This window comes from Pestalotiopsis fici (assembly GCF_000516985.1).
Source record: "Pestalotiopsis fici W106-1 unplaced genomic scaffold PFICI_Scf_13, whole genome shotgun sequence".
In the NCBI taxonomy this organism is placed as follows: domain Eukaryota; kingdom Fungi; phylum Ascomycota; class Sordariomycetes; order Amphisphaeriales; family Sporocadaceae; genus Pestalotiopsis; species Pestalotiopsis fici.
In genome coordinates this window covers 1,146,359-1,165,454 of record NW_006917103.1, presented here as the reverse complement: position 1 = coordinate 1,165,454, position 19,096 = coordinate 1,146,359, and the positions used below count along the sequence as shown (strand labels likewise).

Here is a 19,096-nt window from a genome sequence, read left to right as displayed (position 1 = left end):
TAGCAGTTGTAGTTAGTGAGAATATAATTATGCATTAGTAGAAGTTATTACTTGTTCGGTGATCCTGATAATTATGTGCGCTTCAAGCCTCCACGTCCTTGACGACAATGACATCGGGCCCCTCAATCTTCTTGACTTTCCGACCTTCCCACCACGATACAAATCCTGCCACAGCCGAAACGCCACATCCGAGGCCAATAAAGGTACCAGTGGCCCAGGTCTGCGACAAATGTTAGCGACTGATATTTGCTGCGAAAGAATTTAGGAGAAGAAGGATGACCATGACGTACAGGTCTGTCGAACCGATTGTACGCCCACATAAAGTATGAGAGCACAACTTGAAAGAGCGTATTCCAGACCATCATGGAAATCACCAGTCCCAACTTCCACATGGCTGTCGGTGGTGCTTTGGAACCCGTGAACGTCGGCGTTCTGGCTAGGTGATCACTACCCGATGCGCCGTCCTCGGCGTCCTCGTGGTGGTTGTACCAGTCGGGGGTTCGGAACCAACCGCTATTTTGGGCCGCGAGTTTGCTCATAGCAGTGCGATCCCGCACAAAGACGACGCGCATGTAGCGGTAGAAATCACGAAAGCGCCACGGCGCTAGACCGAAGCCGGTGACGCAAAAGAGGGCATTCAGTATTTGACTGTCAATTTCGAGCCATTTCTTGCGTGGAGAGTTGTCATCGTCGGCGGTCGGGTAATTCATGGCGGGAGCTGCCTTGAGAAGCAGGAAAAATAGCATGGCCTGGATGAGAGTCAACAGAGATGGACTTGCTAGGATCCTTACCCAAGAGCGTTACTGCAATTGCAGGAAGGAAGAAAAACAAAACAAAAAAAAGAAATAAAAAAACATACTCCCCAAGCCTATGTGTTTGTTAGCACTGCACACAAATATCTTTCCAGTATCCGAGTGTTCTACTTACAACAATGTTGAGAAAATAGATGGTAATCATGACGCCAATGGGCGTCTTGAGGAAACTCCAGTAAGCCTTGAGACCATTGCGGATCGTCACGCCCCAGCCAGCCTTTGGTTCGCTGCTCTGCATTTCAAGCAGAGTCTGGCGACGCGGCAGGGTGAAGGCCGGCTCATCGCCGCCGGCGCCGGCATTTGCATCTCTAGGAAACGTCTCGGAGCGAGGCTTTGATACGCTTCCCAATGGCACTAGCTCGCCGTCGCTTCGACGGACCGCTGTGCGCGCAGACCGGCCCTGCGAATTGAAAAGAATGTTTCCGCCCGTCTCGGCACCGCGCAGCTCTGTGATATCGGGGACGTGGGCGAGCGCCGTGCCTGTCGCCTGCCACATGCCCAGCTGCGGGTTGGCATTGATCAGCGTGGTTGAGGCCCGTCGCAGCGGCCCAAGAGGACCACTGCCGATGGACGACGATGGCTGCTCCTCCATGATGGCGAGTGAAAGGGTTCAAGGATGCCCACAATGAGTGGGATGAGATGGGCGATTACCCGTGTTCTAGGTACGTTTTAGATGCAATTCATTCTAACGAGAAAAATCAAACTTTGCGATCATCAATGATTTTGTTCTCCGAGTCAAGACTGTTTACATGTCCACGGCCTAATTTACGGAGGCTGGCAGCATCCATCAAGGCTAGGGGATTAACGGTTAGCGGGTTGGGGACTCGGATTCCTCGCTCGGGTCCTTCGGGTTAAATACGGTTCAGAATCCACTGCCGAACTTCTATTGCACGGACCGAATATCAACAGAGATCCCGATATCTGATTTCGCGAGTATTGACCATGGTTGATTTTGACTTGATGAGTTTTGCGGGAATCCATACTACATGCATGTCCGTAATCCGTTGCAAGCAAGAATGGCTCAAAATGCGACGTCGATGCACACGCGCTGCTACGCTGTCCGTCCTATCTTGGTCCCTTGCATAAACGCTAGCCTAAAACTGTGGAAAGTTGACTTTGACTAAAGTAATGGGTACAACTCTCGTTTTGACGGATAAAAGCATCAGACCCCGGGACCTCCGGCTTAACGGCTATTTCCGGTGGGCTGTGGGAGGCAATTAGGTTTTGTGCACTTTATTTAACTAAACCTATATAGCTAGATTTGTTTATTTGTACTAAATACACTAAGTCCCTATTAATTTCCTATATAGTAGCATTATAGTTAATATAAAAGATATTACGAATAGCTTTTTTTGTTATAATATGGCACCTGGTATTAGAGGTTACCCAGAACCCTATATTGCTAGCTAGGGCATTTTAACTAAAGGTGATTAGAGCGCTATAATAGCTGCTTAGGCGATCGCTAGTGAAGCTGGCCAAAGCGTTATAAAGTATGCAATTATAGCGGGTGCTACGGAAGCTATAGCTGAAGATATAGGGTAAATAGCCGCTAATGCAGCTGGCTATAATATACTAAAGCAAGCTTTAATTATATTAATTCTTCGCTTAAAAGACTTTAAGTTTAAAATCGATAAATCAAAATTTTTAGCAGGAACCTTTAATTATCGCGCCTATATAGCACTGCTTAAGCTTAATAAGCAGGCCGCTGGATAAATCGCAGAAACCCTTATTTACCCTTTGGATAAAAAGCTTATTGCTGCTGCAATTTTGGCTATAATTAATAATGGGACGCTATTGATAATTATAAAACACTGTTTAACAGGCATAAAGATAAAGAATGCTCTCCGCCGTTAATTTAATTTTGTTATTATCGAAAGGAGGTAAGAATTATTAAGGAAATTACATAAATTCGACTATAATAGCAAAGACCCAGCCAAATTTAATACTAAATGGAATTATTATATGCAAAAAAGCCATAACGCTAGTAATTAACGCCTTATTTTAAATAGTTAAATCCAGTTATATTTAGGAGCCACTAAAAATAAGGCTTTAAAATGGATAAAACGAAAAAGAGATTAATTAGCTATCCTCCTAAAAGGCGTTATATTAGGATTTATATAACTTTAGCAATCCCTTATAACTGAGTTTATAAGCAAAGTAGCAATTGGTAATAAAAATAACGCTAATTTACTATTTACCAATGGCAACGGTTAAATTAACGGCGAATATTAGTATTGCGGCAAAAAGGGTTATCGGCGAGTTAATTGCAAATCTAAAAAACGCGACGAGAAAACTGCAAACGAATAGAATTCTAGTTTTACGCAGTTAACGCAATTACCTACGCAGTTAAACGCAATTGTGCGATTAAGCGCAAATAGGGGCAATTACCGTGGGCGTGGTACGGGTCGTGGCCGGGGCCGGAAAGGCGCGTTTATAGGCGCACTCCGGGGCTCTTAGCAGTTACTATTAATTATAACAAATAATAATTCCCTTTACCAATTTAAAGGCGCTAGAATTATAGAATTCTCTAATTAGGATAAAGATTAGGAAAAATAAAGGACAGCTTATAATTGCTATACGCGGGTCGCTCCCGGCGTAATTAAATAATTATAAGCTACGCTTAATAGCAGGCGCTATGAACCTGCTAAGCAATGCGATCCGTATATATAAAATAGGATAAACCACTATAGTTTCCCTATTTTAATGGCCATTTAAGCGCTGGATTTACGCAAACGATAGCTATTGGATATAGGCGCTAATATTTATATTACGAACGATAAAGCTGATTTTATCGTTAAATTAATTATTGAATTAAATAAACATAATCGGTTACCTATTATAATTAGGAACGGTATAGTATATTTAATAAAATACGGCCAAATATTAACCGTATAGCGCGGTTTTAAAGGCGAGCGCCGGGAATTAACGCTTAAAAAATATTATTACGTTAAAGACTTCCTATTAAAAGTGATTTTTGGTAATAAGCTATATAAAGCTAGATTCAAAATTTATAATAATTTTATCAAAACGCCTAATAATAAAGTATTAACTATTATTAATATAACCAAAAAAAGGTGGTTTTTGTGGCTATATAGGCAAAAGGAACTACTCTATATATAAACTTTAATAGCACTAAACGGATTAACGAAGCCGTTAATTAAATAAACGATTTTATAACATCGTCGACTAGGCTATCTAAATAAGGAACGGCTAATTAGAACGATTAAGGCCACTAAGGGTATTAATCTGGATTTAAATAGCATTTTTATATTAGTATGCGATGCGTGCGATAAAGCCAAGAGCGTTCGGATCGATTTAGCAGATTTAGTGCGTATTTGCGCAAACTTTGCAGCGACCTTATTATAAACTGATATTAAGGAGATTAAACCCGTTAATTTAAGTAATAGTTGTTATTTTATATTAATTAAATACCGTAAAACCATAAAGTTATATTTTATCGATATTTTATCTAAAAAGATTTTATAAAGCGATTTCCTTAAATATATCGTTTAGCTATAATATAAGCTCGGGAAAAAAAGGCGCCGAATTAAAGCAGTTCGTATTAATGGAACTAGTGACTTTGGCGGCGGCTTTTTTGATAATTACGCATAGCAAAAGGGTATCGAATTGACTACGTTAACACTAAATAACTAGTACCAAAACGGTGCCGCTAAGCGCGCGATCGGGGTATTATAAAATAGTGCGCGCGCTATTTGTATTTAAATAAATATTCCTACGGTATTTTAGGATAAAATCTATAAGGCATAGGTTATCGTTCTGAACCGTATAATACCTATTAAAGGGGAACTAATTACTTTTTAATAGCGCTAGGAAAATAACTTCTGGCTACAAAATACACCTAATCGCCTATTAGTTAGGCACTTTAGGATCTTTGGATCGCGTATTTTTATGTATATTTTAAAGGAAAATAGGGTATAAGCTAAGAAATTGCAGGCAAGGGCGTTAAAAGGTATGCTTATAGGTTACGCTAGGGAATACCTATATAAAGTATATATATTAGATATAGTACGCTTTATTATAACTTCCTACGTTATATTTTATAAGGACTTTAATAAAGGCGCTAATTAGCCTAATCCGTTAAAAGTAATTAAATCACTCCCGTAACACGTCTAAAATAGGTTGCGATACAGGATTTTAAAGCCAACTCATTATATAAAGCCTTATAATCCGAATATAGCTAAGGAATAGGGATAAAGGGCGCGGCGATTTAAAGCCGGCTTTCCTTAAATGCAAATAGCTATATAGCAAAGCATAGTTAAATATGCTATAGCATATATAAATAGTAGTTATAATTATACTATAGCACGTTAAAGCTTAAATAGGTATACCTACGCACATATAAATATAACCATAAAAGATAATTACTACGCTTTAATTAATTTACGGGACTATAATTAGGACGATAAAAAAGATCCGAGCTTTAAGGGCGCGCTATTAATTGCGCTAAATAAAGGCTTGCATAATTATTTACTATTAATTAATAATAATTTGTTCGAATAAATATAGGATAAATACCTAATATTGGTTATTAAATATAACCCTAATTTATTATTAATTAATTAGGCAAGGAATATATAAAAGTAGCCTAATTAATAATAAGCTATAGCAAAAAAAATTATTAAATTATTTAAAAAAAAACGTTCGAATTCTTCGATTATAATAACTTTAAGTTAAAGCAAAAGCTATTAGTTGGATCTAAATAAATATATAAAACCAAATATAGTTTTATTAATAATATAAATAAATAGAAAGCACGCCTTATAGCTTAGGGCTTTATTTAAACCCTCGGAATTAACTATAAGGAAACCTTCGCTAATATAGCCAAATAAATAAGCATCTGCGTTTTAATCGCGATAGCTATAATTAAAGGCTGGAAGATCTTTTAAATCAATTTTGTTGCAGCCTATTTATTAGGCCGGCTTAATAAAAAGATCTATATACGCTAATTCCTATATTTAAGTGAATTTATATTTTAATACCCTAATATTGCATAATAATATAATTATATTTTTAGCAGTATAATTAGGCTATTGCGCCCTTTATACGGCTTAAAGCAAAGTGGCTTCGAATAGCAATAAAGAATTAGGGAGGAACTAAAGAAGCTGGGCTTTATGGGATTAAAGACCGATAATGCCATTTACTAGAACAAGGCTAATAAAACGGTACTAACCTTTTATATAAACGATTTTATAATTATATATGCAAACACTAAAGCTATCGAAAAATTAGTTTAATAGCTAAACAAATAGCTGGAATTATAATACCTAGGTACCGCTAAATAGTATCTGGGAATACGTATTATCTAAAAGGAAAATAATAGCATTATATTGCTATAAGACAGGTATCTGGATTAGATACTTGAAAAACTTGGATGCCAGAATATTAAAAATACTGCTACTCCTATTAATCCGGGATTAATAGCAGTAACCTATAAGTTTAAAAGCTACGTTAATTAGGAATCCAAAAATTAATACTCTAAAAAACTTGGGAAAACGAATTATGCTATAATTAAGCTGTGCGTAAATATAGCATACGCTAATAAGGTATAAACGCGCTTTATAAATAACCTATCCCCTAATTATATTAAGCATTTAAATAAGGTGCTATAATACTTTTAAGGCACCCGCATAAAGGGGATAAAATATATTCGATTTTATCGCTATACTAAATATAGGGAACTGGGATTATATATTTACGTTAACGCTGATTTTGCAGGCGATAAATTAACCTTTAGATTTACGTTTAAATAGGTAACGTTTATAGCGGGCTCTTTAATAAGCTGGAGTTTAAAGCTGCAAAGCGTAATTGCTTAATTCACTACAAAAGCTGAATATTACGCTATTAATAAAGGCGTTCGTAAAGCCGCATTTATTAGGAACCTACTAAAGGAACTAAAGATAATGCCTTAAAAGGCAATTCCTTTATTAGTTAATAACATAGGCGCAAAAGCGTAGGCAAAGGCCCAGACTAGCATACCTACGAAAAAATATATTAGGAGGTATTTTTATTATATTTAATAAAAAGTTTCTGCTAGGAATATTCTAATTAAAAGAGTTATATCCACGGAAAACGCCGCTAATAGGCTTATAAAAGCGATGCGACCCAAGGACTTTGAGCATTTCGTATATTTGCTGGGTATAGTGGATTATAACCTAACCACAGGTATAATTACCACTATTTAACTGCAAACTATATTACAAATTATCGCAATAGGGCTTATCCTTTTATTTCGATTAAATCGCTCGTTATAAAGGGCGTATAGAAAGTTGACTTTGACTAAAGTAATAGGTACAACTCTCGTTTTAACGGATAAAAGCATCAGACCCCGGGACCTCCGGCTTGACGGCTATTTCCGGTGGGCTGTGGGAGGCAATTAGGTCTTGTGCATTTTATTTAACTAAACCCATATAGCCAGATCCGTTCATTTGTACTAAATACACTAAGTCCCCATTAATTTCCCACAAAAACAGATGCCGGTTGGCACCTTGTATATTGTATGTATGCGGTTGGTCGTAGGTGCCGATGTTGATTGAGACTGATGCTGCTTGTGAGGTTTTCCAAACAAAATATATTTGTTCCCTATCCTCTCGAGCTTTTTGAAAATCTATATTCACTTCTGTCAACTACTTGCTACCTCACTATGCTTTTTTACGACGATTCATTCTGGTGGCTGATGAGCTGCACGCTGGCATCCATTTGGACGCTCAAGCTCTTGTATCAAAAGCTCAGTGCATGGATCCACGAGAGATCTATGATGCAGCGCCACGGCTGCCAGGATCCTCCAACGTATCCCCACAAAGACCCATTCTTAGGTCTCGATTTGTTCCTATTATACAAAAAGGCATTTCAAGAGCGAAGATTCGGCCAGCTAAATTGGGATCTGTTCCAAAAGTACGGCAAGACCTATGTATGCAATGGTATGGGTATTCGCTACGTCAAGACAATGGACCCTGAGATTACCAAGTTTGTTCATGCAACTCACTTTGACCACTTTGGTGTGGAACGTATTCGTTCTGGTGCAGAATACCTCTGGGGTGACGGCATCACTGTCGTTGAAGGTGATAAATGGGCTTCCCGCCGCAAGCTGATCAAGCCTGCATTCGATGTTGTTCACATTGCGAACCTTGAGAATCGCAATCTTGGAAAACATGTCGAGAGACTCATAGAATTGATTCCTCGAGATGGTTCGACTGTGGACCTTATGCCTCTGTTTAGGCGACTGGTAAGAGAAAAGCCCAACACCTAATATCTTGATTTCTGATATGCTGAATACTGATGCACTTTATGGCAGAGCCTGGACACTGCAAGCGAGTTCATCTTCGGTGAATCTATGGATGCTCTGCGCTCCCCCGACTCGCACAAGGAATTTCTTGATGCGTATTTCTATGCCCAGCGAGGAACTGCGATACGTCTCATGCTAGGCTCAAAGTTGCGCTTTCTGCACAGGGACCCAAAATGGTGGAACGATTGCGACACGGTCAATAAGTTTTTGGACGAACATGTTGATAATGCATTAGCACGACAGGCAAGAGGGGACAAGGAAGAAGCAGAGAAATCGCACATTCGACTTGTTGATGAGATGGCAAAGGTGACCCAAGACCGCCTCACGCTGCGTTTTCAGATGCAGAATGTCTTTACACCAGCCCATGATGGAGCTGCAATCACACTCAGCAATGCCTTCTTCCACTTGTCTCGGAACCCAGAGGCTTGGGCCGAACTGCGGGGCGAAATCCTTCCCACGAAAGATCTTGACATTACCTATGACCTCTTGAAGACCTATCGGTACCTCAAGAACGTAATCCGTGAGACACACCGGGTCACGCCCATCTCCACGCTCATATCTCGTGAGTGCTTGCGTGAAGTTGTTCTACGCAAGGGAGGCGGCAAGGATGGACTGAGTCCTCTGTATGTCCGCAAAGGCGATGTGGTAGAGATGAACTTTAGGTCTATTCTCCGCGACAGAGAGTTTTGGGGCGAGGATGCTGACGAGTTTCGCCCTGAAAGGTGGGACAATTTGAAGCCGACGTGGGAGTATACCCCCTTTGGAGGTGGGCCGCGGGTCTGTCCTGGCTTTCGCCTGGCTTTTGCCGAAGTCGCTTACACAATGGTAACCATTCTGAGAGAGTTTGTTTGTTTGGAAAGTCGTGATGACAGGCCGTGGACAGAGGAGAGCAGAGCGACCTTTCAGAATCTGCATGGCGCCAAGGTAGCTTTAATTCCAGCGTAGCTCCCTAGATGGCCACGCAATTTCATCCTGGCCTGAGCAATAGGACACTATCCCTTTAGTAGGTCATAATTTGACCACTGAGTGTCGAGTAGAGCCTAAGTGAAGAATTATCAACATCAAGGGATCGATAGAGTGACAGATGCCGTCCAGTCATATTGAAGAAACAACTGAACCCTATCAATCGCCAGCAGTTCGCTGCGCGCTGAATGGATGTGGAGAGAATGATGCTGAAATCGGATGCACCATAAGATAGGGGACACATGCACTGGAGGAATGCAGCACTTGGCGTAAACGCCGCCCGTTGTCTCTGCCGTCAATCTCCTAGCCGGTACAATGTTTTTGACACATTGCAACGAGTCAAGTGAACAGATGAAGGATATTATTTAAGTATTGTATCGAGAAAGAGAATAGGCACAAGTCCAGCGGTAAAACAGAAGAAGAAAAACACAAGTCAAACGTCATGCCCTAGGGTTTGTGGAATCTCCCGTCGCCCACTCTCTCGGTTTTGCATTCTTACTTCTTTTCATTGTTTTGAGAAACTGTTTACAAATTCCCTGCATCTAGCTCATGTCTATAATTGGGCTGCTCGCCCAAAAGCTCTCCTATAATGCTCACTTCGAATTTGGTCGGATCGGGGGTAGGTACCACGGTGTGTGAGGGTTCCTGCTCATACTGAGGCGGCGGAGGCTCGAGTTGTGATTGTTGAATAAAGATAGTATCCTGTCGACGTCGAAGGCAAAAGTACACTAGCACCGCTGCGCTGGTAATGACTGCGACGATGCCTACGACTATGCCAGCGATGGCCCCGCCGGGTAGTGATGGTGGGAGTGACGACGCGTTTGTGTCGCTGTTGGCTTCTGTGGTTGGGAATGTGGCAATAGATGATGCAGATGCAGGTGCGGATGCAGGTGTCGAAACTATTGACAGCGATGATGTTGTTGTTAACGTCGTGCCGGATGAGGTGGAACTTTTCGTAGAGGCAGAGGCAGTACTTGTCGTAGAGGTAGAGGCAGTACTTGATGCAGCAAGGGCTACAAGATCCTATTTCAAACTATTATCAGCATTTCTATTCCAATTATGTACCTTTTTAGACAACGAGTAAAGATTACTGCCGTATTCATGGTGAAAAAACTTACGTACGGTGTAGAAGATCTGGCATCGAACACCCCCATTGCTTGCGTAGCCAGCTACGCAGCTGGTTAGTCGTGGACAACATACTTTGTCTGTCACGTTTGTGCAGGACACAGAATTCTCTTCCTCGCAGACTGAGGGAGTGTCTACGTAGCAGCTGTCCGTGACGTTGCTGATTATCATTAGAAAATTAGAAAACGTAGATGCTAGAATCTATTATGAATAGAGAAACTTACTTGCCCACGCAACACCAACCCTTCCCAAGGAACTGTTGACACGATGGGTAGAATGAGTTCTTCTCGATACCTTGAAATGTTAATCTTCTCGGGCGCCAAGGGAGGGGTGGGAAATATACAGCAAAGTGTTGCACTCGGAGCGCAGACAGAATTAATACGCGAGTCTCCAAAGGCGTCTGAACAAGAGTCTCTCTTTGCAAATAGCGAGGCCTGATCAGCCAAGTTTGACATTGTGGAGACTGCACCTAGTGCCAGACAGCTCGACATGCAAAGATGTGAAAGAAGTAGAATAAGAATAGTGGACACCGATACTTCAAAGATCCAGGTATCTGGGAAGTTGGCCCTTTTCTAGCCTCCCGGCTCTCCCAACAGAAGAGTTTCAGTATTACAGCAACATGATTTCAGCATTACAACAACAATCATCCAACAACAATAAAACAGAGGCCATGGTCCCAAAAACAGTATTCTGCGATGACTGACCATCCTTCGGTTAGCCGTAATAGCCAACCGAGCTTCGGGCCGGGAACAGTTTATGGCGTTGCGGCTCCAAAATGTCGGGATTTAGTGAAGTATTTGATTCGTGCAACGTCTATTCATCTGCTATAACAAACAATGTGCATGGGCGCCAAATCATCTGATTGGATCGAGCGATAGCGCCCATGTAAGCGCCGGCCGGGATCACGGGCAACTTCCAGTCGTATTCTTGGGCTCCCTCAGCTGAGACCGGGGTACCAATAGCGCCCAGCATCAAGCTGTAATGAAATGTGGGCTGAGCATTCGCAACCCAATGTTTTAGTGCCAAAGATAAGGACTTTTGCAGAATTCAGTTTTCTGCATTTCAACTTTTCAATTTCACGAATTCATTTTTTTGTTTTTGTTCTTTTTGATCAGACAATGACAGAGCAGTAAACAAGGGGCGCTTTCCCTCAAAGTTGGAGCTAAGATGATCGCATTGCAGAGGCACATCCTCGGAACGTGCCTCGCAATCGGTTTGCTCCTCACAGTTCTGTTCCCCTGGTATTATGGGGACTTCGTCACATGGTCTGGACACGATGAATCGCTCACCCTGGCACCGGTGTTGCACGACAATCACATATCGAATGTGGAAATAGTCGTCGCCAGCACTAAGAAGGAAAACACCAAGTGGCTTTCGACCTATCTGCCAGAATGGAAGACAAACATATATGTCGTCGACGATTCAAAAGCATCCTTGACGGTACCGGTCAATAAGGGGCACGAGGCCATGGTGTACCTGACTTATATCATTGATCACTACGACCATCTTCCGAGTACCGTGCTCTTCATCCACGCATCGCGCTTTGCCTGGCATAATGATGATCCAGACTATGACGCCATACCAACACTACGCAATCTTCAGCTTCCATATCTCCAAGAAAGTGGATACGTCAATCTCAGGTGCGTCTGGGTCATTGGCTGCCCAGCTGAAATCCGTCCTTTTGAGGATGAGGCAAACGGGGACGATGCACAATTATCAACAAAAAGTATTTATAAACAAGCATTTGAGGAGCTGTTCCCAGACTTGCCAGTACCTGAAGTTGTCGCCGTGGGTTGTTGTTCGCAGTTTGGTGTCACACGCCAGACCATTCAGCATCGTCCTCGGAGCGATTATTTGAGGTACAGGCAGTGGTTATTGGAGACCCCTTTGGATGACAGTCTCAGCGGGAGAGTATTCGAGTTTGCTTGGCATAGTAAGTCTAACTGCAGCTCCTTGCGAGGTACTTGACCTGATGTTGTTCGTCGCAGTAATATTTGGCAAGGAGTCAGTGTACTGCCCGTCGGCCAGCGAATGTTACTGCAAAGTATTTGGCTTGTGCAATCTGGATTGCTCAGATGGCGCCTGCGATGGTCGATGGAACTTCCCGGCTTTTTCCACTCTGCCCGAGGGATGGCCACGCATCGGCTGGGAAGGAGAAGAGAGAAACTTTAACGGGCCGTTGGAATAACTTCGTCGGTTTTGATAATGGTCAATTTGCCCAACAAGCAACGAAGCAACAAGATGGCTGAAATGAGGCAGACTTCTCGCAATTGGAGATGTCTGGTCGTTAGCAGACGCTTTCGTTCAGGTGCTCGGGTGTGTAGCCGCATGTTATCCCAAAGGAAACAAAACTTGTGCTGACCAGATACTAGATAATAGGCCATGGCTGATTGGAATGGCTGCAGAAGCCCGGCCAGCATGGTAGACGACGAAACAATCAATCGTTTATCGACGAGGTGGCAAGTGGTTGGAGCTAGGCCCCGGCTATAAGAGGCCGTTGAGGCTTTGGGCTTGTGTAGCGGCTCTGCCTGCCGGATCTAAGCATGCGAGACGGTATATCCGGTGAACAATCCAAGGGAATATTGCTCAATGGATTTGTGTTCTCCAGGTCAATATACTGACTTGTCCGTTTCTTGACGTCTCGCGGCTCTCTCGCGGCTTTCGCGCAACTTATATTCATCGCAATCCAGCCTGTGATTCGCACAGAAATCCTTGCGGCACTGGGGCTACTGCTGCTAGCCGACACAATCCTCCGAACTCGCTTAGGCATTTCAAGCCAGTGGTCTTGCTGGCAGTCCTCGTTGTTTGTGTCAACTTAAGATGCTGAAAGAAATAACAACACCAGCTTTTAATGCTACAAGTAATGTTCAGTATATGCGCATCGTTCAATATCGATATGCCAGCCTATTTTGAAAACATGATTTATTTTTAATAATGCCAAAGAAAAAGCCACCCGAGGACGCCTGAATTGGCGCCCCACTACCCCTCTGGATTTACTGACCTAGACCCCTAAAGCTTATGCTAACTAGAACGCCGTCAGGCGCCTGTGGGCACGGATCAGAAAACGAAGGGACCGCCAATTCATGACGGGGGAAAAACTCAATTACTTCAAGACATTCCTGTCTAGCATATTGGGCGAGCTTGAGCTTCCTTTGAGCTCATCGGTCCCTCATTTCTCGCTTTGTTTCTGTCGCTGTCGCAGCAGACATCAAGGAAGACATGGCTCCGTCATTGCAAACAATCCCTCCCGAACTATTTCAGGGCATTGCGACCTTGCTGCTGACCCCAGACCAAGCAAGTCTCTGTCGCACATGCAAGACCATCAACCACAGCTTGACTCCAATTCTTTGGCGTGAAATCGAGTTGCACCATCGTGGCACTCATGAGGGTGTAGATATTGAAGACGACGTTGATATTTTCACATTATCCAAAAGGCACCCGGGCCGCAATTTCCAGCCAGAGCCTGATGCCGCGTACTATGCCGAGTATCCATACGACAAACTTGTGCGGGAGCCCTCGGAGCGCAAATATGCTCAGGCCGAGTTCAATTCAGATCCTGACAAATGGGAAAAGCGCCTTGAGAAGAGATGGAGTTTCTTGCAAGTCATTAAAAGTCCTGCAAGTAGACTATCTCAAATGCGCGGTCGCAGAAACTTTCAGTTCGGAAGGGAAGAACTGTTTGTCTGCGTCCGCGGCTTTAGCTCCCGGGACCGTTGGGATGATCTGGCACAGCACGTACGCTCTCTGTGCATGTCCATCGGTGTGGACGGCGAAGTGGCAGAAGTCATTGGCAGCTTTCCGAATCTGACGTCCCTGGAGCTCATTGGGCTGCCTTTAAATAATGGCCATTCCCCATTAGCTCCAGATATCTACCTACCAAAGCTGCAGAACCTCAAGCTTCGCGGTTATCTTTCGGGTGCTTTTGTAAGAAACGTTTGCAATAATGCGAAACACATCAAGCATCTGGATATTGGTATACTTGCCACGCCGACAGACGATAAAGCTTATCGACAGATACTCTTGAACGAGGTCTACGACCTAATGCCAGTTACTGAAGAGCAGGCCGACAATATCCAACGGAATGGGGCAGAGGCTGTCGCACTTGCGAACGATAGTGACAACAATAAAGGAACTGATACCGAGTACTCTGATGACGAGAATGACCATGAGAGTCGACCTTGGGCTCTACATGCACCAATATGGCTGCCGAGAACGCTACCTGCAAGACTTACATCGCTCACCCATCTTCATCTAGTCAAGCCGTATACTGGCCAGGCAAGTGTTGGCGACGTCGGAACCATAGGGTTCAGAGGTATTTCTGGTCAGTATGAGCAGCTCCTCTGCCTTGAGTGGGCTGCATTACTCAAAGGCGTCGCGGCTACACTGAAAGAGGTTATTCTCGAGCACAGAATCCCGCAAAAGGTGGGCGATACCGTTCGCGATGGTGATTCAGTTCCGAATCACAAAGGATCTTACCGAAGCGACGAAATGGCCCCTCACCTGTTGAATCCGGATTGGGGGGACGTCATCTTTTGCCGAAAAGTATTGCCACTGTTTCTTGAGCAGAGTGGCTCTTTCGCAAGTCTCCGTCGCCTTGTATTCCGAGGCATCCAAGTTAAAGGCATTAGAAGACGTCTGGACAGCATTGAGATACCTGGAGAGAACGGAGTGCCCGACAATGATGAGCTCTTACAAAAAGCTTATCGCGGCTGCGACATTGAGATTTTTGAAGAGTCGTACCCCATCCACGTGTACGCCGGCGATGTACACGACGACTGGAGCCCGCACAGACATGAATCCACGCAGGACCAGGGTGATGGCCTGCTGTATGATGGATCTTTTTACAATGACTATAAGAAGAGATTCGGGCCTCAGTGGAAGATTGTGGACTAATAGTCTAATAGGTATATACAGGGGGGGAAAGTACCAATCAATGGAGCACGAACATTGTTGAAACCCGCACATGAGCTAATGCGAAGGGGAAAATCAACGATAAGCTGGTCGAGGTATAAAAGCAAAATGGATAAAAATAATCCAACATGCCCAGAGCGGAAGATCTGCGGTGGGTACTATAAACGAAGGACGTCAGTGTGACATCAAAGGTGTACTCTTTCGCGAGTGCGTATATGATAGTCCCAAATAGTCAAAAATGGTTTCGAAACTAAGACACGGGCTCATTTATAAGGCATACTCGGGGCACGAAAGATGCTGGAGACTTTGGAGCTCGCTCCGTGGTCGTAGGCAGGAAGCAAGAAAACATTGCTCCAGCTGACAGTGAGCTTACTTGGATGGATTCACCACCTTTCTTTGCTCTTGCCCGCAGGAATGCTCATGCTAGTTGGGTAGGTACGCTGTAATCTTGGCATTAGCCAACTAAAAAGCTAAATTTGGTACCTACATTAGCACCCGCGACCTTGTGGCGCTCCTTTCGGACGAGTTATGACCACTATTACTCGTGATATACTCGTGAAACAAGTGATAGGATATATACGCAGTACTATAGTACAGTATCCTGGCTCAATATCATGTGACATCTCGACTTTTGCATGATGGAAATCGTGGATGCCTAATGGAACATAGACCCCCTTAATGCTCAATTAGGTAGGTACTGTAAGCGGACAGATACGCGAATCCTTATCTCCGATCAGGCATTAACCAAGATAAGAATTTCCTGCTGTAGATGAAGATCTCCCGTGGGCTAGGTCCACGTACCGCCGCCTTGGCGTGTGATTGGCGGCAATAGTTTTGAAACACGAAGTGCCTTACGCAAGCCACATCCGCTGTTGTTGGCCCGGCCCCCTAGCGATTTTTTTTCTTCCTGCTCTTCCTCGTGTTCCCTGCCAAGCCAGGGCCATTCACCTCGTCAACCTCTGGAATTCATTCTCTTTGCACCACAACATCACACAAGACTATAGATTGTCCCATATCCGTCATCTCGGTGCAGCAATGATATTTTGTTTGTAAATTTTTGTTTTGCTAGCGATATTGAAGCCATGTCTCAAAATATATCCTCTTCAGGTTGTTTTAATACAGACTCGTCATTCTCAGTGGGCAAAACCAGCAATGAGACACTCTCTGGTCGATCATATCTGCTTTCGATACCAGACAACTACTCAACAGACACGCCAGCGCCGCTAATCCTGTCATTCCACGGAGGCGGCCAGTCTCCCGAGACGCAGCTCGACCTTGATCAATTGACCAACTCTGATGTCAACGACCAGTACATTGTCATCTATCCAGAGGCCATCGATGTAGGTTACCGTGTCAGCAAAGGAAAGTCAGCATCCATCCACTAACCCGGCCCCGCTTTCCAGGCGCAATGGCAAGTCAGCCCCAACAGCACATCTGACGATATCGGATTCGTGACAGATATCCTAGACGATATCGAGTCCACGCTATGCATCGATATTTCGCAGATTTATGCCACGGGCAAGTCCCAGGGCGGCGGCATGGCTGGGCTTTTAGCATGCGACGAAACTCTGTCAAATAGATTCGCTGCCTTTGCACCCGTCTCGGGTGCCTTCTACATAACAGATGCCAACGACAACTGCAAGCCCGCCTCGGTCAAGATCCCATGTTCGGCGGGCCGGACTGGTATTCCCATGCTGGAGTTTCACGGAGGCGATGATCCAGTCATTCCCTACGATGGCGATGACAGTAGGCGTGATTCTTGCCTGCCCGCGATACCGCACTGGGTTCAAGAATGGGCAGAGCGGAATGATCTTGACTCTACCAACACATCGACGGACCTCACAAAGTCGGCGACTTTGTACCAGTTTGGCAACGACTCAAACTTGGGTCTTGTTTCGCATGTCTACGATGGAAAGAGCATTGGACATGTTTGGCCGACGAAGAAACTTTTCGCAAACGACGACGACTCGGCCACGGCATCATTCGATGCGACCCCGATGATTCTGGAATTCTTTGGCAACTACACGCTCGATATTCAAACCAAGTCAACGAATACGACGGGTGGAAATGGAACGGACGGGACGGACGGGTCAGACGACGACTCTGACTCCTCGGCTGTGGGCCGCAAGGCAACGGCAATATGGTGTCTCGTTGGGTTTACCTTACTCCAATCGCTCATCATATGAAGTGACACGGGCAACCACCTCGGAATATAAGCTTGAAACGACACGGCCGAACTGGACGCTCGGCACCGATCACGATTCTGCTGCATTGGCACCATGGCGAGGGGGAGATTGTTTCCCCATGCTAGCCGGAGAACGAGGGAAACTTGTGCCAATCAAGTCTGTTGACTGATAATCACATACTCGTTGCTCTCTTGAAGCAATCTGCGGTTGTCCCAAGTTATTCAATCAGCCCCCCACAGCGACAGGCCGAAGATGCAAAACGGCATACTCAGATCAACAAGGGCACCGCCATGAGTTTGGGACGGCTGGGAAACCTCACATTACGATAATGGACAGCAAATTCTGGGATTGGCATCACAAAGCCTTCAAGAGATGGCAAAATAGACAGGTGGCGGCACTGGTGCTTATTGGGCCCAACCTGTTGTGCACAGGATGCAGGCATCTTTTGTGTCTTTGGAGGAAGGATGTACTTCGTTGCTACTTTCTTGGGTTTCTCAAAATTCAATGAGCACAAAGAAATATTGAGCAACAGACAAAGACACGCCATTATTCACTCGCCCCAGTCTCTCATGGTGGCAATAAACACATGTCTTGTCCTCCATTGCTTTAATCACATTAAACCGCTAGTTGAGCGACTACAAGTGAATCATTATAAAGCTATGGATAGTGCTGAGTATGTATCAAAGAAGGGTGGGCCATTTAATCACCACGCCACTCTATAAAAGAAACAACTGCTCTCACATTGATTGCAGCATCCTCAGTACACAATTACATTTTCATCACTACCACGAAAATGCATCTCATGACAGCTTCACTTGTTGCCCTTGCCGCAAAGCTTGCAGCTGGGGCCGTAGCTGACGTCCTTCCCCGCGACTCCATCCTGAACCAGATTGCCTGGGTGGACCAACTGTACACGTTCAACAACCACGCCAAGGGCAACCTGTGCGGCGACACGCACGACTTGGAGAACCACTCGGGCGACAAGGACGCGGCCCTGTCGGTCGACTGCCTGGCCATGCTCAACAAGATCAACGACGTCAAGGACAAGGCCTATTACTCGCTGGACTCCAACTGGCCGCAGCGCGCCGACATCAAGACGGGCTTCGCCCCCCTGATCACCGTGGAGACCTGCACCTTTAGTATCCGGCCCACGTCGTTCAACGCCGTGTCGTATGCCTACTTTGTCGGAGCCCAGGACATGTCGGATATTCTGCACACCTTGATCAATCAATATCAGCAGGCGGACCACTTCAAGGCAAACGGATATATGCCGTGCACGGATAAATACATCAAGATGCAAGGCGATTACGAACTTGAGTTCAAGATTTGGAACCCAAAGGCTCAATGAATTGGGCAGATTTTCTGAGACCGTATGGGAAATGCTCCGGATGGGGCAGCTCTGGCGAGAGCCAATCACGGTGAAACATAGATGCCTATTATAGTAATCTGAAATAAAGCCTTGAAATTCGATTTCCTTGTTTTCTTTTTCGTTATCTTTTAGAATTATGATAAGCCGTAGTATCTTTGACAGGGCTTTAATGAGTCTGGTAGACCCGCCACTGTCTCTGTAGGACGCGACTGTATCCGTACACAATGAAGACTGGACTCGATGCCAGTGCATTAATCCATCCATACAAGCCAGGTCGGGACACCGCCTGCTACACCGGCCGCTGGGGGCAATCTCCTAGCCAACTGGGGAGACTTTTTGTTTAACCTGCAACTGGCTCAGATGCAAGGACTAATCGGGAGTCATCCTCGAATTGAGTGATACGTCTTTAACTTGGTCGAGTTAAAGC

At 44.5% G+C, this 19,096-nt stretch overlaps 7 protein-coding genes across 7 annotated transcripts; 5 read left to right on the top strand and 2 right to left on the bottom strand.

Moving 5' to 3' along the window:
• Positions 1-82: 82 nt before the first annotated feature.
• Positions 83-1,404, bottom strand: PFICI_14781 (uncharacterized protein; the record flags this gene model as incomplete). The annotated part of the gene is made up of 4 exons (XM_007843362.1): positions 83-220; positions 291-749; positions 860-868; positions 928-1,404. 4 exons carry the CDS (start codon positions 1,402-1,404, stop codon positions 83-85), a joined length of 1,083 nt encoding a protein of 360 aa, XP_007841553.1.
• A 6,069-nt stretch (positions 1,405-7,473) lies between these two features.
• PFICI_14780 (uncharacterized protein) lies at positions 7,474-9,060 on the top strand (the record flags this gene model as incomplete). The annotated part of the gene is made up of 2 exons (XM_007843361.1): positions 7,474-8,055; positions 8,125-9,060. The coding sequence occupies 2 exons, from the start codon at positions 7,474-7,476 to the stop codon at positions 9,058-9,060; spliced, it is 1,518 nt and encodes a 505-aa protein (XP_007841552.1).
• A 543-nt stretch (positions 9,061-9,603) lies between these two features.
• Positions 9,604-10,232, bottom strand: PFICI_14779 (uncharacterized protein; the record flags this gene model as incomplete). Its single annotated transcript, XM_007843360.1, has 2 exons — positions 9,604-10,101; positions 10,197-10,232. The coding sequence occupies 2 exons, from the start codon at positions 10,230-10,232 to the stop codon at positions 9,604-9,606; spliced, it is 534 nt and encodes a 177-aa protein (XP_007841551.1).
• Positions 10,233-11,370: 1,138 nt separating this feature from the next.
• On the top strand, positions 11,371-12,391 carry PFICI_14778 (uncharacterized protein; the record flags this gene model as incomplete). Its single annotated transcript, XM_007843359.1, has 2 exons — positions 11,371-12,136; positions 12,279-12,391. 2 exons carry the CDS (start codon positions 11,371-11,373, stop codon positions 12,389-12,391), a joined length of 879 nt encoding a protein of 292 aa, XP_007841550.1.
• A 1,031-nt stretch (positions 12,392-13,422) lies between these two features.
• PFICI_14777 (uncharacterized protein) lies at positions 13,423-15,096 on the top strand (the record flags this gene model as incomplete). Its single annotated transcript, XM_007843358.1, has 1 exon — positions 13,423-15,096. The coding sequence occupies one exon, from the start codon at positions 13,423-13,425 to the stop codon at positions 15,094-15,096; it is 1,674 nt and encodes a 557-aa protein (XP_007841549.1).
• Positions 15,097-16,196: 1,100 nt separating this feature from the next.
• On the top strand, positions 16,197-17,300 carry PFICI_14776 (uncharacterized protein; the record flags this gene model as incomplete). Its single annotated transcript, XM_007843357.1, has 2 exons — positions 16,197-16,454; positions 16,518-17,300. 2 exons carry the CDS (start codon positions 16,197-16,199, stop codon positions 17,298-17,300), a joined length of 1,041 nt encoding a protein of 346 aa, XP_007841548.1.
• A 793-nt stretch (positions 17,301-18,093) lies between these two features.
• Positions 18,094-18,648, top strand: PFICI_14775 (uncharacterized protein; the record flags this gene model as incomplete). Its single annotated transcript, XM_007843356.1, has 1 exon — positions 18,094-18,648. One exon carries the CDS (start codon positions 18,094-18,096, stop codon positions 18,646-18,648), a length of 555 nt encoding a protein of 184 aa, XP_007841547.1.
• Between the last annotated feature and the right edge of the window lie 448 nt (positions 18,649-19,096).